Source organism: Podarcis raffonei, chromosome 12, assembly GCF_027172205.1.
Source record: "Podarcis raffonei isolate rPodRaf1 chromosome 12, rPodRaf1.pri, whole genome shotgun sequence".
NCBI classification, from domain to species: domain Eukaryota; kingdom Metazoa; phylum Chordata; class Lepidosauria; order Squamata; family Lacertidae; genus Podarcis; species Podarcis raffonei.
Window position 1 is genome coordinate 4,597,501 of NC_070613.1, and position 21,239 is coordinate 4,618,739.

The 21,239-nt window shown below is 47.2% G+C and overlaps 1 protein-coding gene and 1 non-coding gene across 6 annotated transcripts in view; one reads left to right on the plus strand and one right to left on the minus strand.

Moving 5' to 3' along the window:
• NBEAL2 (neurobeachin like 2) overlaps window positions 1-21,239 on the minus strand; it is a 217,823-nt gene that overhangs the window by 130,162 nt on the left and 66,422 nt on the right. For 4 of the 5 annotated variants that reach the window (XM_053409367.1, XM_053409366.1, XM_053409369.1 and 1 more), the window contains exons 2-3: window positions 4,484-4,572; window positions 1,229-1,393 (exon numbers count right to left, since the gene is read on the minus strand). In XM_053409367.1, coding sequence (XP_053265342.1) covers window positions 1,229-1,393; window positions 4,484-4,572 — 254 coding nt within the window. Of the gene's footprint in view, window positions 1-1,228; window positions 1,394-1,771; window positions 1,862-4,483; window positions 4,573-21,239 lie in introns of those variants that run through there. The other variant, XM_053409370.1, reaches the window with a different exon arrangement.
• Window positions 17,457-17,550, plus strand: TRNAR-UCU (transfer RNA arginine (anticodon UCU)). The gene is made up of 2 exons: window positions 17,457-17,493; window positions 17,515-17,550. It is a non-coding gene; the product is annotated as a tRNA-Arg (tRNA).

Consider the following 21,239-nt stretch of genomic DNA (forward strand, 5'->3'; position numbering starts at 1 on the left):
TTGGTTTTCAAACTTAATTCGTTCCAGAAGTCCATTCCAAAACCGAAGCGTTCGAAAACCAAGGCGCGCTATCCAATAGAAAGTAATGCAAAACGGATTAATCCATTCCAGACTTTTAAAAGCAACCGCTTCTCGGTGGTGGCGCCCGCCCTGTGGAACGCCCTCCCATCAGATGTCAAGGAAATAAACAACTATCTGACTTTTAGAAGACATCTGATGGCAGCCCTGTTTAGGGAAGTTTTGAATGTTTGATGTTTGATTGTGCTTTTAATATTCTGTTGGAAGCTGCCCAGAGTGGCTGGGGAAACCCAGCAAGATGGGTGGAGTATAAATATTATTATTATTATTATTATTATTATTATTATTATTAGCTTCCCAAAATGGGTCCGCCTTTGGATGTCTATAAAAAGTCAGAAGATAACAGAAGACATTCCTGCGACCAAGAAAAAAGAATTCTTATATGCAACAGCTGCTGCCAGAATACTTATAGCAAAAAAATTGGAAGGGGGGGGCTGAAATCCCATCTGTTTGAGAGTGGCAGGTCAAATTTTGTGAATATATAGTTTCTGCTAGACTCACGGCAGCGATAAGAGGACAAGCTCAAAAATTAATTGAAGAATAGGATTGTATAAAGGAGTATATGAGAAAACATTGTTCTGGAACAAATACAGTGGTACCTTGGGTTACAGACGCTTCAGGTTACAGACTCCGCTAACCCAGAACTAGTACCTCGGGTTAAGAACTTTGCTTCAGGATGAGAACAGAAATAGTGCTCCGGCGGCAGCCGGAGGCCCCATTAGCTAAAGTGGTGCTTCAGGTTAAGAACAGTTTCAGGTTAAGAACAGACCTCCGGAACGAATTAAGTACTTAACCAGAGGTACCACTGTATATTGATATGCAATGAATAAAGTTTGCAGGGTAGAAATATTGAGGAAATGGATAGAAGTGGAATAAAAACAGTGTAATATTAATAACACAATGAATAAAAGAAGATTAAGGGAAAGAGGTCAAACATGGATGGAGGGAAGTTTAAGTTTTTATGTATTTTCTGGTGTGTCATTTTTTTCCCTTCCTTTTGTGTAATTTGTTATTTTCCCTTTTTTGCTTGTGATATTGTTTGGTTTTTCTTATTGCAATTCAATAAAGTATTTAAAAATAAAATAAAAGTCAGAAGATGAGAAGCAGCGCTAGCCAGAGTCCAAAAACGAGGAGGAATAACAACACCTACCGGCAAATGATGATGAAGAACTTGATCAGCAAGAGGGCCTGGTTGAGGCCTGCCTCAGCCACCTCCTGGCGGGAAATCTGGTTCACACAAGACGTCAGCTGCTGGGTCAACGTCTGCAGGACGTCACAGGGGAGCAGCGGGATCTCGGAGACAGAGTCCTCCGGCCTGCAAAAAAAGGGCATAAAAAATAAGTTTGCAAACTATCCTCTGTGGAAATCAGCCCTCGAGAACATCATTCCCTTCCGAAGTTACTCAGGTGGGTAAAACTGGCTTGGCCAATGACACCATGGGATCACTCTGCTAAATCTGCTCCAGAGGAGTGTTGTGATGCTATAAGGAGAAAAAGCTACACTCCCTGGCAGAAGGAGGTACAGAAAGGGGATTATCAGGCAAGTCTTCTTCCAAGGCATCTGGGCAGTTGAAAAAGAGATGTTGCTGTTGCTGTTGTTGTTGTTGTTGTTGTTGTTGTTGTTGTTGTTGTTGTTATTATTATTTTTATTATTATTTTCGCCTAAAGGTGTATATTGAAGGCGCCAGCCGAACCTCCTTGGGGAGAGCATCCCATAAACAGGATAGGGGCAAGGAAGTTTTTTTTTCATCCAGACCGCTTCATTCCTTTCAGGAGCCGCAAAAACAAAGGTGGTTCAAGCGATACCCATCGTACGGTCGGCAGAAAAGTCAAAGGGGCTTCCAGGTAGCGGTTTAACGGTCAACCCCTCTTCCCGGGGAACTCTGGGAATTGTAGTTCAGTGAGGGAGATAAGGCTCTCTCCCAGAAACACCCAGCACCTTCAACAAGAGATCTTGGCTTTCCAGGGGCGGGAGGGGCGGGACCATAAACCGTTTCCGGGACAGAAATTGCGCATCACATAAACAGAGCACGAAGAGCTTAAATTCACCAATCCAAGCCCCCTAGCCGTCCACCAATACTTTGCAGATTAAGCAACCCCCCCCCCAAAAAAACCAGCTCACATTTTTCTGCAAAGAAAAGATGGGATGCACAGCTGGAAGAGGTGCTTGCAGAATATATAGCCAAACAATAAGATAAGAAAAGGCAATACAGTGGTTTCCTTGGTTCTCAAACTCTGAAAACCCGGAAGTAAGTGTTCTGGTTTTCGAATGTTTTTCGGAAGCCAAACATCCGACGCAGCTGTTGGTCACGGGCACCTGCACCAATCAGAAGCCACGCCTTGGTTTTCGAACATTTCGGAAGTCAAACGGACTTCTGGAATGGATAAAGTGTGGCACTTTTGTTTTTGCTATTTATTTTGCGTTTTTGTTTTTGAGGCTTTTTCAATTAATTTGTTTTTGTGGCTGTGTGGAACCCAGTTCCGCTACCGACTGACTGATTGTGTGACTGCGGAAATGGATAAAAGACCCCCATCCAAACAAATGACAGGTAAGAAAAAATAATAATTTTAACTTTTATCATCTACAATACTGTCTTATTTATTTTATAGTACAGTGCGTTGATTATTGCTTTCATTTTATAGATCAATGGTCTCGTTAGAGAGTAAAATCCATGTGAAATCGCTGCTTTAGGGGTTCTTTTTAAAAGTCTGAAAAGGATTAATCCGTTTTGCATTACTTTATATGGGAAAGCATGCCTTGGTTTTGGAACGCTTTGGTTTTGGAACGGACTTCCGGAATGGATTAAGTTTGAGAAAGAAGGTACCACTGTATAATATGTACTCCCCACCTTCTTTCTCTTTCTCTCAGACACACACATCTCCTACTCAGAAGGAGCGGTAAACTACACCATAGATGGATCCCCTCCAGTAACTGTCGCAACAGGCAGTTGTGTGTGTGTGTGTGTGTGGCAACACAACGGCAGTGTGGAAACCAGGAAGTGTGCTAATCGCAGGCCGAGGGAACACACAAATGGTGTTGGGAACAGAAAAGTCGAGGCTTAAGTCGAGGCCTCGAGACAAGTGATTTCCACCAAGGGCATTTGGGTGTTTTTTCACACGCCTGCAAGCATTGCTCGCCACGCAGAAAAGTCATGCCTTAAGCAGGCCCAATGAGCCAAGGCAGGAACCGCAATAGGGTTGCCACATTTCAAAAAGTGAAAATCCGGGCGCAAAAGCCTTTTTCGTCTTTCCCCTGCCCAAAGCTTTTCCTGCAAAATCTCCAACAAAATCCAAGTTTTTAAGGGAAATTGTTTGATATGGGCTGCCACACACCTGGCTTTCCCTGGACATTAAAACCGATTTTTGAAAATTCTGCCCGGACGCCATTTTTGACGGACGAATCCCGGCTATGTCTGGGAAATTCCGGACATATTGCAGCCCTGGCCAAAAGAGGGTGATGCTAGCAGGCCAAGCTGGGAACGGCCCTCCTGTTGGGCAAATGGGATACTTCCCCAAGCACTTGCTGAACCAATGGCATTAAGAGCTGCTTGCTATTACTGTATTTTTCACTTTATAGGACGCACCTTTCCCCCCCAAAAAATTAAGGGGAAATGTGTGTGCGTCCTATAGAGCGAATGCAGGCTGCACGGCTAAGCCCAAAGCCGGAACAGGGAGAGGGAGTGCTGCGCAGCGCTCTGTCTCGCTGTTCTAGCTTGGGGTTAGCTGCGCAAAGCCTACGCAGGAAAGCGGGGTGAAGGCACCCCGCTGCCCTGCGGAGGCTTCAAAGGCTGTCCCTGAAGCCAAAACAGCGAAACGGAGCGCTGCGCAGCACTCCGTCTCCCTGTTCTAGCTTGGGGATGGCTGCGCAAAGCCTCCGCAGGGCAGTGGCGTGAAGGCACCCCACTGTTCTGCGGAGGCTTCAAAGGCTGCGCTCCGGGGGCTTCAGGCAGCTATCCGCAGGAGTTCCCGCCACGCTCCGAAGGCTTGCAGATAGCCGCCTGGAGAGCGAGAGGGGTCGGTGCACACTGATCCTTCTTGCTCTCCAGGCTTCGCTTCGCTGGAGAGGCGCTGCACAGTTTTCCCTCTCTGCGCAGCGCCCCTTCAGCAAAGCGGGAGGAGAAATGGAAGGGGCTCCGGTTCTCCTGCCGCTTCGCTGAAGAGGCGCTGAGCAGAGAGGGGGAGAATTCCCCCCCCCCTGTTCTCCCCCTCCTATGGTCCGGGGCGTCCTATAGAGCGAAAAATACGGTATATTATGAGAAAAGTATGCCTAGTTTCATTGCCTAATTTCCATTCAGCCCCCATCTTCCATCTCACCCTCAAGGGCCGGAAGGGAGTCCTATCCACCAAGTAGCTGAATGCCCACCAACATTGTTGGATCAGCAAAGAACGAGATGCATTCTGCTTACCTCCTTGGTTCCATGGAATGTACGGTGATGATCTTCTCAAAATTTGCGACGAACGCTTCCAGCCACTGCTGCAGGTACGCCAAGTCCTTCTGGAAGAAGAAAGGAAGGAGAAGAAGCGATTAGAAAGTGCAATCCCCTTCTACCACAGGGCCAAAATATCCCAGGATGCAAGCCCTCGCTGGGCTAATGTCAAAGCTCATTCAGTTAGGAGGACATTGATGAAGATCTGAAGCTATAGGGCAGGGTAGGCAACCCACAGCATCTTAAAAAGCAGAGGCATCACCTTGCCAACAAAGGTCCGTATAGTTAAAGCTATGGTTTTCCCAGTAGTGATGTATGGAAGTGAGAGCTGGACCATCAAGAAGGCTGATCGCCGAAGAATGGATGCTCTTTTGAATTATGGTGCTGGAGGAGACTCTTGAGAGTCCCATGGACTGCAAGAAGATCAAACCTCTCCATTCTGAAGGAAATCAGCCCTGAGTGCTCACTGGAAGGACAGATCCTGAAGCTGAGGCTCCAATACTTTGGCCACCTCATGAGAAGAGAAGACCCTGATGTTGGGAAAGATGGAGGGCACAAGGAGAAGGGGACGACAGAGGACAAGATGGTGGGACAGTGTTCTTGAAGCTACCAGCATGAGTTTGACCAAACTGCGGGAGGCAGTGGAAGACAAGAGTGCCTGACGTGCTCTGGTCCAGGGGGTCACGAAGAGGCGGACACGACCAAACGACTAAACAACGAAACAAAGTGGAAGTATGAGGGAAGCAGGGAAAAAACGGAAAATTGTTAAGAGAGATACTTCATAAAGGATGTATATATTGAAAAACCAATAAAAGCTATTTAAAACAAAGAACAAAACAAAATGACTTATTCATTTAAAATTGCTCCCCACCCAGTCGCTCATCACCACAATGAGCCAAATCTGATTAGTTGTACAGATCAGCACACACACGAGTTTACTAATGTCTTGGAACATCAGTCAAATATTATGCCATGACATCACCCAGTTTACTACGTGATCTCTGACTCAGTGGGATCTCGCCCGTACGGTTAAATTCAGGAAGGAGGAGGCGGTGGCAGAGGCAGCACACAGGGCAAACAATCACACAAAACTATATATAAGGAGAATTTTAATTGTTGCATTTTCGCACCACCCTTCCTCCCAAAGGGAGCCGGGGAAGCGGAAACACAATCCAGAGTAACAAAATAAAATGTTTACACACTCGTATATTTTTTTAAAAGTGCAATAAAGCAATGATACGTCCCAGGGAGCGAGAGATAAAAGGAATAATTGCACAATTCTTTTTTAGAAAGGGTCCGCTAAATTGCAAGTTTGGATTGGGACATTGAAGCTTCCGAATACAGTCCTACCTCGGGTTGCAAACGTGATCCGTGCGCATAGTTGTCAACTATCCCTTTTTATGGCAGGAAATTCACTTATTCTAGTGCCGTTTCCTGCTGCTTCCTGCGGCTATCCTGGATTGTTAGATATCCCGTAGACTGTCCCCAGGACAGGTGAGGCTGCTGATCCTTTATTTTCAAATCTGAAAGTTGACAGCTATGTCCGTGCGGGGAGTACATTTGCAACCTTCAGCCCGCAGCCTGAAGCGCCGCGTTTGCGCATGCGCGGAACACGCGCCTGCGCATGTGCGTGAAGTCAGTTTGTGTTCCTGCGCATGCGCGAGCGCTAAAACCTGGAAGTACAGTGGTACCTCTTGTTGCGAACGGGATCCGTTCCGGAATGCAACCAGCGCATGCGCGTGACGTTATTTTGCGGGTCTGTGCATGCGCGAGCAGCGAAACCCAGAAGTAACCCTGAAAAGTAACCTGAAAAGATGTAACCCGCAGTATTCGCAACCCGAGGTATGACTGTAACCTGTTCCAGTACTTTCAGGTTTGGCGCGGTCCGCAACCTGAAAACGCAACCCAAAGCGTTCGTAAGCCGAGGTATGACTGTAGTCAGCGTCAGTGCTATTTTTCTCTAGAAAAAGAGGTGCCAGAACTCACAGTGGCAATGGTGCCACCTGAGAGGGACCGGAACTGAGTTCTGGTGAGTTTTGACTGCAAAAAAACCCAACCCTAACCAGTATAGTTTTTGAATTCTGGTGCTGGAGGAGACACTTGAGAGTCCCATGGACTGCAAGAAGATCCAACCTCTCCATTCTGAAGGAAATCAGCCTTGAGTGCTCACTGGAAGGACAGATCCTGAAGCTGAGGCTCCAATCCTTTGGCCACCTCATGAGAAGAGAAGACTCCCTGGAGAAGACCCTGATGTTGGGAAAGATGGAGGGCACAAGGAGAAGGGGACGACAGAGGACGAGATGGTGGGACAGTGTTCTTGAAGCTACCAGCATGAGTTTGACCAAACTGCGGGAGACAGTGGAAGACAGGAGTGCCTGGCGTGCTCTGGTCCAGGGGGTCACGAAGAGGCGGACACGACTAAACGACTAAACAACAACAACAAAAACCAGTATAGTGACAACACTTGACTCCATCACCCCTTCCGATCATTCATTCATAGGAAGACCTTCAGAAGTCCTGAACTGATGTGGTGTTGATAATGTGGGCAAGGATGCCAAAACCAAGAGAACAGAAGTACCACTGGCTGAGAAAATGCCCAGCCCAACAAAAGATATACCACCTCTGTGCCCGACTTCGCTTTTTTCCTCTTCCATCCCTGTCACCTTTTCCTTTTGTGCTGCGTCTTTCAGCTCATAAACCTGCAGGAGGCAGCTGGCTCGTTTTAACCAATTCTCTGTAACTTGCTCTAGAAGCCTTTTTGGCTGTACAAGTGCTTCAAACCAACAAACCTGTGTTGTAGGGCTGGCCGATATATTGATATATCGTCCTAAGCTGGTATGAAGTCCATATTGCGATGTCGGTTTCAGTATTTGTGACCTTACTATATACAGTGGTCCCTTGGTTCTCAAACTTAATCCGTTCCGGAAGTCTGTTCCAAAACCAAAGCGTTCCAAAACCAAGGCGTGCTTTCCCACAGAAAGTAATGCAAAAAAGATTATTCCGTTCCAGACTTTGAAAAACAACCCCTAAAACAGCAATTTGACATGAATTTTACTACCTAACGAGGCCACTGATCCATAAAATGAAAGCAATAAACAATGTACCGAAGTCACACAATCAATCAGTAGCTGAACTGGGTTCCATACAGTCACAGTCACAGTCACAAAAACAAAACAAAAAATAGCCGCAAAAACAATAACACAAAATAAATAGTAAAGTTATTTGCTCGACGTAACACTCAAAACGGAAGCATGGCACTCAAATTGGAAGCGTAACACTCTAAACGGAGCACATTCGGCTTCTGAAAATAGTTCGCAAACTGGAACACTTTCTTCCAGGTTTGCAGTGTTTGGGTTCCAAGTTGTTTGAGTACCAAGGCGTTTGAGAACCAGGTTATGACATACAGTGGTACCTCGGGTTAAGAACCTAATTCGTTCTGGAGGTCCATTCTTAACCTGCAACTGTTCTTAACCTGAGGTACCACTTTAGCTAATGGGGCTTCCTGCTGCTGCTGCGTGATTTCTGTTCTCATCCTGAAGCAAAGTTCTTAACCCAAGGTACTATTTCTGGGTTAGCGGAGTCTGTAACCTGAAGCGTCTGTAACCCGAGGTACCACTGTATTGCAAATCATGATGTGCGTGCGCATGCGTCTGTGCGTTCTGCAAAAATCACAGTGTGTGGAAAACCATGAAGCCAGTCAGTGCCTCTACATAGTTCCACTCTTATTTCAGACACTGCGGTATATTGGTATACAGTGGTACCTCGGGTTACAGATGCTTCAGGTTACATACGCTTCAGGTTACAGACTCCGCTAACCCAGAAATAGTGCTTCAGGTTAAGATCTTTGCTTCAGGATGAGAACAGAAATTGTGCTCCGGCGACGCAGCGGCAGCAGGAGGACCCTTAAGCTAAAGTGGTGCTTCAGGTTAAGAACAGTTTCAGGTTAAGAACGGACCTCCGGAACGAATTAAGTACTTAACCCGAGGTACCACTGTATAGGGTGCCAAACTGTATAGGGTGCCAAAAACAATACAGTGTTACCTCGGCTTACATACGCTTCAGGTTATGTACACTTCAGGTTACAGACTCTGCTAACCCAGAAGTAGTACCTCAGGTTAAGAATTTTGCTTCAGGATGAGAACAGAAATCGGCTGCGGTGGCAGCAGGAGGCCCCATTAGCTAAAGTGGTGCTTCAGGTTAAGAACAGTTTCAGGTTAAGAATGGACCTCCGAAACGAATTAAGTACTTAACCCGAGGTACCACTGTATTGCGATGTTTAGTCGGTGACGTATCATGATGCTGAAAACCAGGTATCGCCCAGCCCTACTGCTTTTTGGGGGGTTTGCATTCCCCCTAGAGACACCTGTTATTCATAGCTTGGGGGTGCTATTGGACCCTGTATTGCACCTAGACACTGATGTGAAATGTGTTTTATCAGCTCAAAACTGGTTTGCAAGCTGCACCCTTTCCTGCCGACGAATAACCTAGCCGCTGTGAGTCACAACCTAATCGCATCCAGATTAGACGACAGCAACATGTTCTACGTGGGACTGCTTTTTAAAAGGTGTCCGGGAACTTCGACTGCCATGAACTGCCTCTGTGCTCCACCCAAGCCAACGTTCTTCTGCAAGAATCTCAACAGCGTCAAAGTGGTTCACCGGAAATTTGTGGGGTTCCTCCGCTGAAGAACCACAGACTACATTCTGCCTGGTTTTGTCTGCGATGATATATTTATTCTCAGGAACAGAAGATTAACTTAGGGCATGAAGACTGGGGCAGGGACCTGAATGACGAAGGGGCTGGACCAAATCCTGGATGAAATTTTACAATGCTTGGAGGTTTTTAGCTCAGGGGGAAAAGACAAGCACCTTGGTACCTTGGTTCTCAAACTTAATCTGTTCCGGAAATCCGTTCCAAAACCAAAGCGTTCCAAAACCAAGGCGTGCTTTCCCGTAGGAAGTAATGCAAAATGGATCGATCCGTTCCAGACTTTTAAAAACAACCCCTAAAACTGCAATTTAACATGGATTGTACTATCTAATAAGACCACTGACCCATAAAATGAAAGCAATAAACAGTGTACTGCAGTCACACAATCAATCCACCAGTAGCTGAACTGGGCTCCACACAGCCACAAGAACAAAACGAAAAGAGCCGTAAAAACAAAAACGCAAAATAATAGCAAAAATAGACAGATCTCAGCGTAACACCCAAATCGGAAGCGTGGCACTCAAAACGGAAGTGTAACCCTCAAAACGGAGCACGTTCGGCTTCTGAAAAAAGTCCGCAAACTGGAACACTTACTTCTGGGTTTGCAGTGTTTGGGTTCCAAGTTGTTTGAGTACCAAGGCGTTTGAGAACCAAGGTACCACTGTCCAGTAAAGGGGACCAGAGGCTTATAAAATTATGCATAGAGTGGGAAAAGTCTGGGGGTCATCTAATGAAGCATAATGACAAAAGGAAAGACCTATTCGCACAGCACATTCGATCACATTCTGGCAAATTCTGGTTGCGCAATTAAAGTTGATTGCGCAAGAAACCCACTTCCCCAGAATATCTGATTTTTTTTGTGATATGGAAAGTGATGGGAAAACCATACAAGTGTGGGATAACACTTGCTTTGATGCAACCTTGTCTAGCCTCCCCGCAAACAAATCAAAATGAATAAGCAACACCATCTCATTTCCCTGAGTCATAAAGGTAAAGGGACCCCTGACCGTTAGGTCCAGTCGTGACCGACTCTGGGGTTGCGGCACTCATCTCGCTTTACTGGCCGAGGGAGCCGGTGTACAGCTTCCGGGTCATGTGGCCAGCATGACTAAGCCACTTCTGGCAAACCAGAACAGCGCACGGATACACCGTTTACCTTCCTGCCAGAGTGGTACCTATTTATCTCCTTGCACTTTGACGTGCTTTCAAACTGCTAGGTTGGCAGGAGCAGGGACTGAACAACGGGAGCTCACCCCGTCGCGGGGATTCGAACCGCTGACTTTCTGATCGGCAAGTCCTAGGCTCTGTGGTTTAACCCACAGCGCCACCCGCATCCCCCCCCAGTCATAGTCCCACTCTATTCTGTCTTGGTCAGACCACATCTGGAATATTGTGTCCAGTTTTGGAACGCCACAATTTAAGAAGGATGTGCAGAGTAGGGCGACCAAGATGATCAAGGGTCTGGAAACCATGTCTTATGACAGGCTTCCTCAGCCTCGGCCCTCCAGATGTTTTGAGACTACAATTCCCAGCATCCCTGACCACTGGTCCTGCTAGCTAGGGATCATGGGAGTTGTAGGCCAAAGGTTGAGGAAGCCTGCCTTATGAGGAACGGTTGAAGCCTGGAAAAGAGGCGACTGAGAGGAGATATGATACCCATCTTCCAATATCTGAAGATGGAGATATTGAAGATATGAAGATTGTTCTATATGAAGATTGTTCTATCCTGCTCCGGAGATCAGGATTTGAACCCATGGCTTCAACAGCAGCAGCAAGAATAGGTCATGCTAAGAATTGGAAAGAAAAAAGTGTCCCAACCAAAGAACAATGGTTGTATAAATAGACAGAGTTTGCAGAATGAGCGAGTATGAGAGCCAAACTAAGGAACTGGTGTGAGAGGCAAACAAGGGGTGAATGGGAATATTTTGGAGAATACTTAAAAAGAGAGGATATTAAAACCAATTTGCAAGTAGGGATAATCTCTTGAGCAACAGTTAACAAAACGAAGGAACTGAGGGACAGGAAATAGGGTACAAAAATTAACGGATATTCAGCCAGCTAAGGTCGCCTAGAAAGTCAAGGAGTGATAGGCAGGGAAGTCGGTATAGAAACAATGTACGACGAAAGATGTACGAGGTGGAAAATGCAAAGTGGAAAATGCATTTTTAAAAAATTACAATGAGAAAGATACAATCCATCATTTTATTGTGTATAGCTAAAGCCTTTGCAATGAACAGCAGAGGGCAAGAGATAGGCTTTCCTCTGAAACCACACAACATAACCTATAAAAGTTTACAGGATAAAAAATTTACAGGATAAAGTTTCAAAATTAGAAAGCATTAGCATAGCCAGAACGGAGCTTCGCAGCTGACAGAGCAAATTTGACTACCGGGTGCGTAATTTGTGGATCTTTATCAGGTTAGAGCTTGACAGTCACTTCAGGGGGGGGAATCGACCAGAGATCCAGTTAAGAACAGGCGATAAAGAATTTTCTCTGGGCATTGCATATATGGGAGAGAGAAAGATGGAAATATGCGAAAAATCAAATGGGCACAACCCAGGAAAGCAACGTATACGTCCATTTTAGTGACTGTCTCGCCAGAGTGCTGCATGCTCTAGTTATCTCCCGCTTGGACTACTGCAATGCGCTCTATGTGGAGCTACCTTTGAAGGTAACCCGGAAACTACAACTAATCCAAAATGCGGCAGCTAGACTGGTGACTGGGGGCGGCCACTGAGACCACGTAACACCGGTCTTGAAAGACCTACATTGGCTCCCAGTACATTTCCGAGCACAATTCAAAGTGTTGGTGCTGACCTTGAAAGCCCTAAATGGCCTCAGCCCAGTAGACCTGAAGGAGCGTCTCCACCCACATCGTTCTGCCCAGATACCAAGGTCCAGCGCCGAGGGCCTTCTGGTGGTTCCCTCCCTGCGAGAATCCAAATTACAGGGAACCAGGTATAGGGCCTTCTCGGTGGTGGCGCCCTCCCTGTGGAACGCCCTCCCACCAGATGTCAAAGAGATAAACAACTACCTGACATTCAGAAGACATCTTAAGGCAGCCCTGTTCAGGGAGGTTTTTAATGTATGGCATCTTAGTGTATTTTTGGTCTTTGTGGAAGCCGCCCAGAGTGGCTGGGGAAACCCAGCCAGATGGGCGGGGTACAAATAATAAATTATTATTATTATTATTATTATTATTATTATTATTATTATTATTATTATTTAGTGTCCTGTTCAGAAGCCTATGCACACAGTTATTGGCAACACTTGGGGTGCAGCCTGAGTCCACGCAGTTTCCCAAAAGTATGCAATGTGGGTGTTATAGGACGTGGGCACGATTTGCCCCCAGTTCAGGGCACAGAATGGCCTTCAGGTCTGCGGCTGGACCGAGTGACCTTCAGGCTAGTTTCCAGACCGGCCGTTTGCTGAAAACAAGAGCTAACATTCCGCGGTAATCTTTGTCGGCAAACACGGCGAGATGGGGCCATAACACACCGCCAGGCCCCTTCTCTATTTACAGCAAAAATCCAGACCAGAGATAAGGACGAAAATAAAGCCTAGAGATTATTGTCTCTGCCTCGATCCCCTTTTCTTCACCACCCCATGCCCCACAAAGACCCCCCACCAAACTGCTGCTTGGATAACATGAACATGGATGCTCTGGTCTTGCAGAACATCCTGATACTCACTGGCTTTTTAAAGGGGTCTGCTTTAAGTCAGGAACTTCTTTGGTTTTCAAAACATCCGTAAGATTCATAGAATCATAGAATCATAGAATCATAGAGTTGGAAGAGACCACAAGGGCCATCGAGTCCAACCCCCTGCCAAGCAGGAAACACCATCAGAGCACTCCTGACATATGGTTGTCAAGCCTCTGCTTAAAGACCTCCAAAGAAGGAGACTCCACCACACTCCTTGGCAGCAAATTCCACTGTCGAACAGCTCTTACTGTCAGGAAGTTCTTCCTAATGTTTAGGTGGAATCTTCTTTCTTGTAGTTTGGATCCATTGCTCCGTGTCCGCTTCTCTGGAGCAGCAGAAAACAACCTTTCTCCCTCCTCTATGTGACATCCTTTTATATATTTGAACATGGCTATCATATCACCCCTTAACCTCCTCTTCTCCAGGCTAAACATGCCCAGCTCCCTTAGCCGTTCCTCATAAGGCATCGTTTCCAGGCCTTTGACCATTTTGGTTGCCCTCCTCTGGACACGTTCCAGTTTGTCAATGTCCTTCTTGAACTGTGGTGCCCAGAACTGGACACAGTACTCCAGGTGAGGTCTGACCAGAGCAGAATACAGTGGCACTATTACTTCCCTTGATCTAGATGCTATACTCCTATTGATGCAGCCCAGAATTGCATTGGCTTTTTTAGCTGCCGCGTCACACTGTTGGCTCATGTCAAGTTTGTGGTCAACCAAGACTCCTAGATCCTTTTCACATGTACTGCTCTCAAGCCAGGTGTCACCCATCTTGTATTTGTGCCTCTCATTTTTTTTGCCCAAGTGCAATACTTTACATTTCTCCCTGTTAAAATTCATCTTGTTTGTTTTGGCCCAGTTCTCTAATCTGTCAAGGTCGTTTTGAAGTGTGTTCCTGTCCTCTGGGGTGTTAGCCACCCCTCCCAGTTTGGTGTCATCTGCAAATTTGATCAGGATGCCCTTGAGTCCATCATCCAAGTCGTTGATAAAGATGTTGAATAAGACCGGGCCCAAGACAGAACCCTGTGGCACCCCACTAGTCACTCTTCTCCAGGATGAAGAGGAACCATTGATGAGCACCCTTTGGGTTCGGTCAGTCAGCCAGTTACAAATCCACTGAGTGGTAGCATAGTCAAGACCGCATTTTACCAGCTTCTTTACAAGAATATCATGGGGCACCTTGTCAAATGCCTTGCTGAAATCAAGGTAGGCTACATCCACTGCGTTCCCTTCATCTACCAGGCTTGTAATTCTGTCAAAAAACGAGATCAGGTTAGTCTGACATGACTTATTTTTCAGAAATCCATGCTGACTATTGGTGATCACAGCACTCCTTTCTAGGTGCTCACAGACTGTTTGCTTAATGATCTGCTCCAGAATCTTCCCTGGTATTGATGTCAGACTGACTGGGCGGTAATTATTTGGGTCCTCTCTTTTCCCCTTTTTGAAAATAGGGACAACATTTGCCCTCCTCCAGTCTGCCGGGACTTCGCCTGTTCTCCAGGAATTCTCAAAGATGACTGCCAGTGGTTCTGAAATCACATCTGCCAGTTCTTTTAATACTCTTGGATGCAGTTCATCTGGCCCTGGAGACTTGAATACATCTAGACTAGCCAAGTATTCTTGTACTATCTCCTTAGTTATTCTGGGCTGTGTTTCCTCTGCTGAATCATTTGCTCCAAATTCTTCAGGTCGGGCATTGTTTCCTTTATCGGAGAAGACTGAGGCAAAGAAGGCATTGAGGAGTTCAGCCCTTTCTGTGTCCCCTGTTTGCATTTCACCATCTTCTCCTCTGAGTGACCCCACTGTTTCTTTGTTCTTCCTTTTGCTACGAACATACCCATAAAAGCCTTTTTTGTTGCTTTTAACCTCTCTAGCAAGCCTGAGTTCATTCTGTGCTTTAGCTTTTCTGACTTTGTGTCTACACGTGCTGGCTATTTGTTTGAATTCCTCTTTGGTGGTTTCCCCCCTTTTCCATTTTTTGTACACATCCTTTTTTAATCTTAACTCAGTTAAAAGTTCTTTAGATAGCCACCCTGGCTTCTTTAGGCACCTTCCATGTTTCCGTCTCATTGGTATTGCCTGAAGTTGTGCTTTTACTATCTCCCTCTTAACAAACTCCCAGCCATCATGAACTCCCTTTCCTTTTAGTATTACTGTCCATGGGATCTCACCCAGCACTTCCCTAAGTTTTATGAAGTCGGCTTTCTTAAAGTCGAGAAATTGAGTCCTAGTATGCTTGGCTGCTCCTTTCCGCTGTATAGTAAACTTCAGAAGAGCATGATCACTCGCGCCTAATGATCCTTCCACTTCTACCCCACTAACCAGGTCATCAACATTGGTTAGGACCAGATCTAAAATGGCTGTTCCTCTTGTAGCTTCTCCCACTTTCTGGACAATGAAGTTGTCTGCAAGGCCAGTGAGGAATCTGTTTGACCTTATGCTCTTGGCTGAGTTTGACATCCAACAAATATCCGGGTAATTGAAGTCCCCCATTACTACTATCTCCCTTCCTTTTGCATGCTTGGCCATCTGTTCCAGGAAGGCATCATCTATGTCCTCCGTTTGGCTTGGGGATCTATAGTAAACTCCCACAATGAGGTCACTGTTATTCTTCTCTCCCTTAATTTTGACCCAAATGCTCTCACTTTGGCTTTGAGGTTCTAAATCTTGGATCTCTTCACAGGTATACACATCCCTGACATATAACGCCACTCCTCCTCCTTTCTTGTCTGGTCTGTTTCTCTGAAATAGATTGTATCCCTCCATTATTACATTCCAATCGTGGGACTTATCCCACCAGGTTTCAGTGATGCCTATTATGTCATATTTAGTTTGCTGTACCAAGAGCTCAAGCTCATCTTGTTTATTTCCCATACTTTGCGCATTAGTGTACAGACATTGAAGTCCATTAATCATTCCCCCGTGTCTCTTATTTAAGGATTTTTTCCTCCCACCACTAGGTCTGCGTGCTGTTTGCTCCATTCGGTCTATGACATTTGGATGATCATCTTCATCAATTGATAGACTCCTACCTTCAGGAGCACTGTCTCCCTCCCCCACATTAGTCAGTTTAAAGCCCTCCTGATGAGGTTTCTGAGATTTTTTGCAAAAACATTCCTACCAACCGTTGTGAGGTGCAGCCCATCGCTTGCCAGAAGTCCATCTTCAAGAAACTGCATTCCGTGATCTAAGAATCCAAACCGTTCCTGTTTACACCATTTGCGAAGCCAGTTGTTCACTTCCACTATTTTTCCCTCTCTCCCTGGGCCACGTCGTTCAACTGGGAGGACAGATGAGATGACAATTTGTGCATTTAATTGCTTCAATTTCCTGCCCAGAGCCTCGTAATCTCTTTTGATCTTCTGGAGGCTATTGCTTGCAGTGTCATTGGTTCCCACATGAACCAAGAGGAAGGGGTATTTGTCAGTGGGTTTTATGATTCCTTGCAGTCGTTCAGTTACATCTTGGATCTTAGCCCCGGGGAGACAGCACACTTCCCGAGACATCTTGTCAGGCCCACAGATCACTGCTTCTGTTCCCCTCAGTAGGGAATCCCCTATCACCACTACACGCCTCCTCTTAGGTCTGGTCGGGGTTCTTCCGTGAGCTGTCCGTTCCAAGGTCGCCTGCACATTCCCTGAAGACTGCCTTTGCTGCTCGTCTTCATATACCTGATCGACTGTAATGAGGGAGAGATCCTCAAATGGAGTCAGCTCTTCGTCTTCCATGCTAGGGGAAAGGACCTCAAAGCGATTGCGTATTTCTAAACAATCAGAGCGAACCCTGGGCCTCCTACTTCTTTGAGTCACGTTTCTCCATATATCTGGCTCCTGTGTTGGTGAACTAGCCTCCTTCTCAGGGGAGTCCCCTGTCTCCTCCTTGGTGGAGACGGTGTGCTCTGTTGCTTCCAAGAAGAGCTCCAGCTCTCTAATTCTTTGGAGCGTAGCTACACGTTCCTCCAGTTGCTGGACTTTGTCTTTTAAGAGGGCAATCAACATGCAATTGCTGCAGGTAAAGCTGCCTGCAACCTTTGGCAAGATGGCAAACATTGCGCAGGAACCACAGGCGACTGCAGCTGTTCCCTCACCCTCCATCTTGAGAAGGTGTCGTTGGGGGTGACTACAGCGGTCCTCCATCATAAAAAGCGTGAAGACAGGACAAATAAATCCCCCCAAATAAACCTATATCTCCCCCAACAAACGTTTGAGACTAGCTCCCCTAAATCTAAAAGATGGATCAAACTGCGCGCGCCGCTAGGCGCGCGCCGCTGCCCTACAAGCTCTGACAAGCTCCTCCCACAGCTAATCACCTACCTCAACAGAAGCCCTGCCCCCTCTGACCTTTGCACAGAGAAAGCAGCTAATCAGCCACAAGAAACTCACACAAGAAAACCCTTTTTGTTCCTTCTTCAGCCGCTGCCCTACAAGCTCTCATTTCCATATAAAAATATTAACAAGACTAGGAGATTCCAGCTAAACATCGGGAAAATCTTTCTGATGGCAAGAGCTGTTCAACAGCGGAGGTGGTGGCAAGCAGGTTCTGTGGCACAATGGATAGCGCATTGGACTTCTAGGCTAATGACTGGGCGAAGTCATTCAAAGGTTGTGGGTTCGAGTCCCACCAGAGTCACATTTTGTTGGACTTCCTTTAATAATAATAATAATAATAATAATAATAATAATAATAATTTATTATTTATACCCCGCCCATCTGGATGGGTTTCCCCAGCCATTCTGGGCGGCTCCCAACAGAATATTAAAAACATGATAAAACATCAAACATTAAAAACTTCTCTAAATGGGGAATCTGCCTTCAGACATCTTCTAAAAGTCAGACAGTTGTTTGTTTCCTTGACATGTGAGGGGAGGGCGTTCCACAGGGCGGGCGCCACCACCGAGAAGGCCCTCTGCCTGGTTCCCTGTCATCTCGCTTCTCGCAGGGAGGGAACCGCCAGAAGGCCCTTGGCGCTGGACCTCAGTGTCCGGGCTGAATGATGGGGGTGGAGACGCTCCTTCAGGCATACTGAACCGAGGCCGTTTAGGGCTTTCAAGGTCAGCACCAACACTTTGAATTGTGCTCGGAAACATACTGGGTGCCAATGTAGGTTTTTCAAGACCGGTGTTATGTGGTCCCGGCGGCCACTCCCAGTCACCAGTCTAGCTGCCGCATTCTGGATTAATTGCAGTTTCCGAGTCACCTTCAAAGGTAGCCCCACGTAGAGCGCATTGCAGTAGTCCAAGAGGGAGATAACCAGAGCATGCACCACTCTGGCGAGCATGCACCAGTCCGCGGGCAGGGAGGATCTCAGCCTGCGTACCAGATGGAGCTGATAAACAGCTGCCCTGGACACAGAATTAACCTGCGCCTCCATGGACAACTTTAAAAGAAGCAAAAATAAACAAATAACAGCGGAGGTGGTGGACTCTCCTTCCTTGGAGGTTTTTAAGCAGAGGCTGGATGGCCACCTGTTCTGGATGCTTTCACTGAGATTCCTGCATTATGGGGCCAGACTAGATGACCCTCGGAGATCCCTTCCAATGCTAAGATTCTATGATTGCTGCGATACTATCAATAGCACAAATAATCACAACAGCACAGTGCAAATAGCTTCAGGAGGGGCCCTAATTTAGCAGCTCAAGTCATTTCGTTGCTGTTAAGACAGTTGGAAGTTAGAAACCTTTGCCCGATCTATTGCAGATCACCTGGAGATCTATTAGTTAGTAGATCCCACTCTGACAACCCCAGATCTCTACCTGACTCCTGTCTGCCGGGTTGGCACCCGAGTGTGCAAACTGACTCTGCTAAAGGGCATCGCATTTTGCAAGTTACTTTCGGGAGGAAATGGAAAATATTTTTACAGCGTATCATCGGGTTTTTAACCTTGCTGTCAAATGCCTGGACCCGAACAAGGGACTCGCTGGTTCACAGCTACACGCCACTAACTTGGCCAAGTCATCCACTGATGGGAGCCACAAGTCTATCTGGAGGCCGGACCAGGGTGGCGAAGGCTGAAACAGAGGGCACACAACAACAACAGCACCATTGCCACCATTGCGCAAGCCGTAGCCGGTTGCTGGGTTCAAGCGCCACCGTGCAACTCGAGCAAGAAGCGCAGGACGGACATCTTGACTGAGAAACGCATCCCCTTCTTCTTCCTCCTCTTCCTCCCGGCTCCGAGGCTGCCGAAAGGCTCTCGGAAGAGTTTGGGGGCGAGAAATGAAGTCATCGCGAAACCACTTCCTGGCAACCACGTTCCCTTGAAAGCCAGCGGGTGGAATCTCCTTCCAAGTTAAAAGGCGCCTGTAGGTCAGGCTGTCGCCGTGCCCCTTTTAAAGTTTGAAAAATTAAAGACCCCACCAAAACCCAATTCAGTGGATGCTCGGGTTGCGAATGTGATCCGTGCGGGATGCACGTTTGCAACCCGCAGCGTTCGCAACCTGCAGCGGCACATGTATGGGTTGTGATTCAGTGCTTCTGCACATGCACAAAGTGCAATTTAGCGCTTCTGTGCATGTGCAACCCCCGAAACCCAGAAGTAACCTCTTCCGGTACTTCCGGCATAGCTGTCAACCTTTCCCTTTTCTTGCGAGGAATCCTATTTGGAATAAAGGAATTTCCCTTAAAAAAAGGGAAATGTTGACAGCTATGACTTCTGGGTTTCAGCGGGTCCGTAACCCGAAAAAACACAACCTGAAGCATCTGTAACCCGAGGTATGACTGTACTGCAGTGAAGGCAAAGGGAAAGAGTTTCCTCTTTGCATGAAGATGCTCTGTCTGGAGTTCATTTCCCAGCATACCCAAGGAGCGAGGGGGAATCTCCCTGGCCAGCTGTTGCCAGCCAGTGTAGACAAAACTGAACTGGGTGGATGAGTGGTCCGCTATAAGGCAGCTTGCTCCCAGTGTTCCTAAGCTGAAACCCAGCGCTGTCCACAAAGACCTCCTTTGGACCGCCAGCCTCGTCTTGCTGGGTGCAGGATTAGCTCGGTCGGCAGAGCACGATACTCTTAATCTCTGGGATGCGGGTTCAAGTTCCGCATTGGACAAAAGATTCCCGCATTGTACGGGGTTGGACTAGATGACCCTCGGCTCCCTCTTCCAAGTCTATGGTTCTATCAGGTCTTGAAGGCAAGCCCCTATTGCACTCCTGAGATCCAGAGGGAAGGTTGACCACAAGGGCAGCAGCTCAATAGCGGCCCCTGCAGGTGGAGGAGGAACGAAGGAAGAACAACCGCCACCATCTGCCCAGATGAGAACGGGCTCCTGTGCCCACCATTCATGGCTGGCTGCTGTGCCATACTAGTATATCAAGGGTTTGCCACAGCCAAATCATTTCCCGATACTTCCCTCCCAGCCTTGGCACCCATAAAAGCTCCCAGAGGGCAGAAGAGGTGGGCGGTTGGTTCAAAAATCTGCATCAACTTCCCCATCAATTTCCTCATTCTCAATTTACCGCTTCTTTCTCTGCCTTGAGTCTGGGCTCCCAAGTCTCCCGGTTCCCAAACACATTTTTCACTCCATAGGGCGCACCGGACCATAGGGCGCACGTAGTTTTTAGGGGGGGGGGAATAAAGAATAAAGGTTGCATGCAGCCTTGCCGCCGCTCCCGGAGCTTGCGGGGCTGGGGGCGCACTCCAAAGGTTTGCGGATAGCTGCCTGAAGCATGGAGAGCGAGAGGGGTCGGTGCGCACCGACCCCTCTCGCTCTCCAGGCTTCAGCGAAAGCCTGCATTCGCTCCATAGGACGCACACACATTTCCCCTTCATTTTTGGAGGGGGGAAAGTGCGTCCTATAGAGCGAAAAATACGGTACACCTCAGCAGGATTGCCTACGATCAACTGATCACCCCAGCCAAACTGAACATTTCCCCTTCCCTCACACAAACCGGGCTGCAAGCATTCAGGCAGCTCTGTTCTCAGAGCCGCTGGAAGGTTTTGTGGCGTACGCCAGCTCCCCAGAAGTGCAATGCGAGAGAGGTTGCCCATCGCGAACTGGACAAGGCCCAGCACAAGGAAGAAGGTTTGAGAGAAACACGCTGCGCTCAGGGGCAGGTCACACACTTGGCATAACGAACGCCCCTGAAGAGAAGCAGCCGAGAATAAAAACATCCACAGAAAGTTTAAGAGCCTTCAGGGGAAGGAAACCTCAATGTCAGCCAATTACCCATCATATCCAACGTCCACTGAAAAACCGGGTGTTAATAGGAATCAGGACTCAAACCGTGGATTTTAGACACACATCTCTGAGCATGTACAAAGTGCCTTCTGCGCGGACGGCTCTCTTGACGCAGGCAATCAAGCAGTTTCGCAATGCAGGCTAAG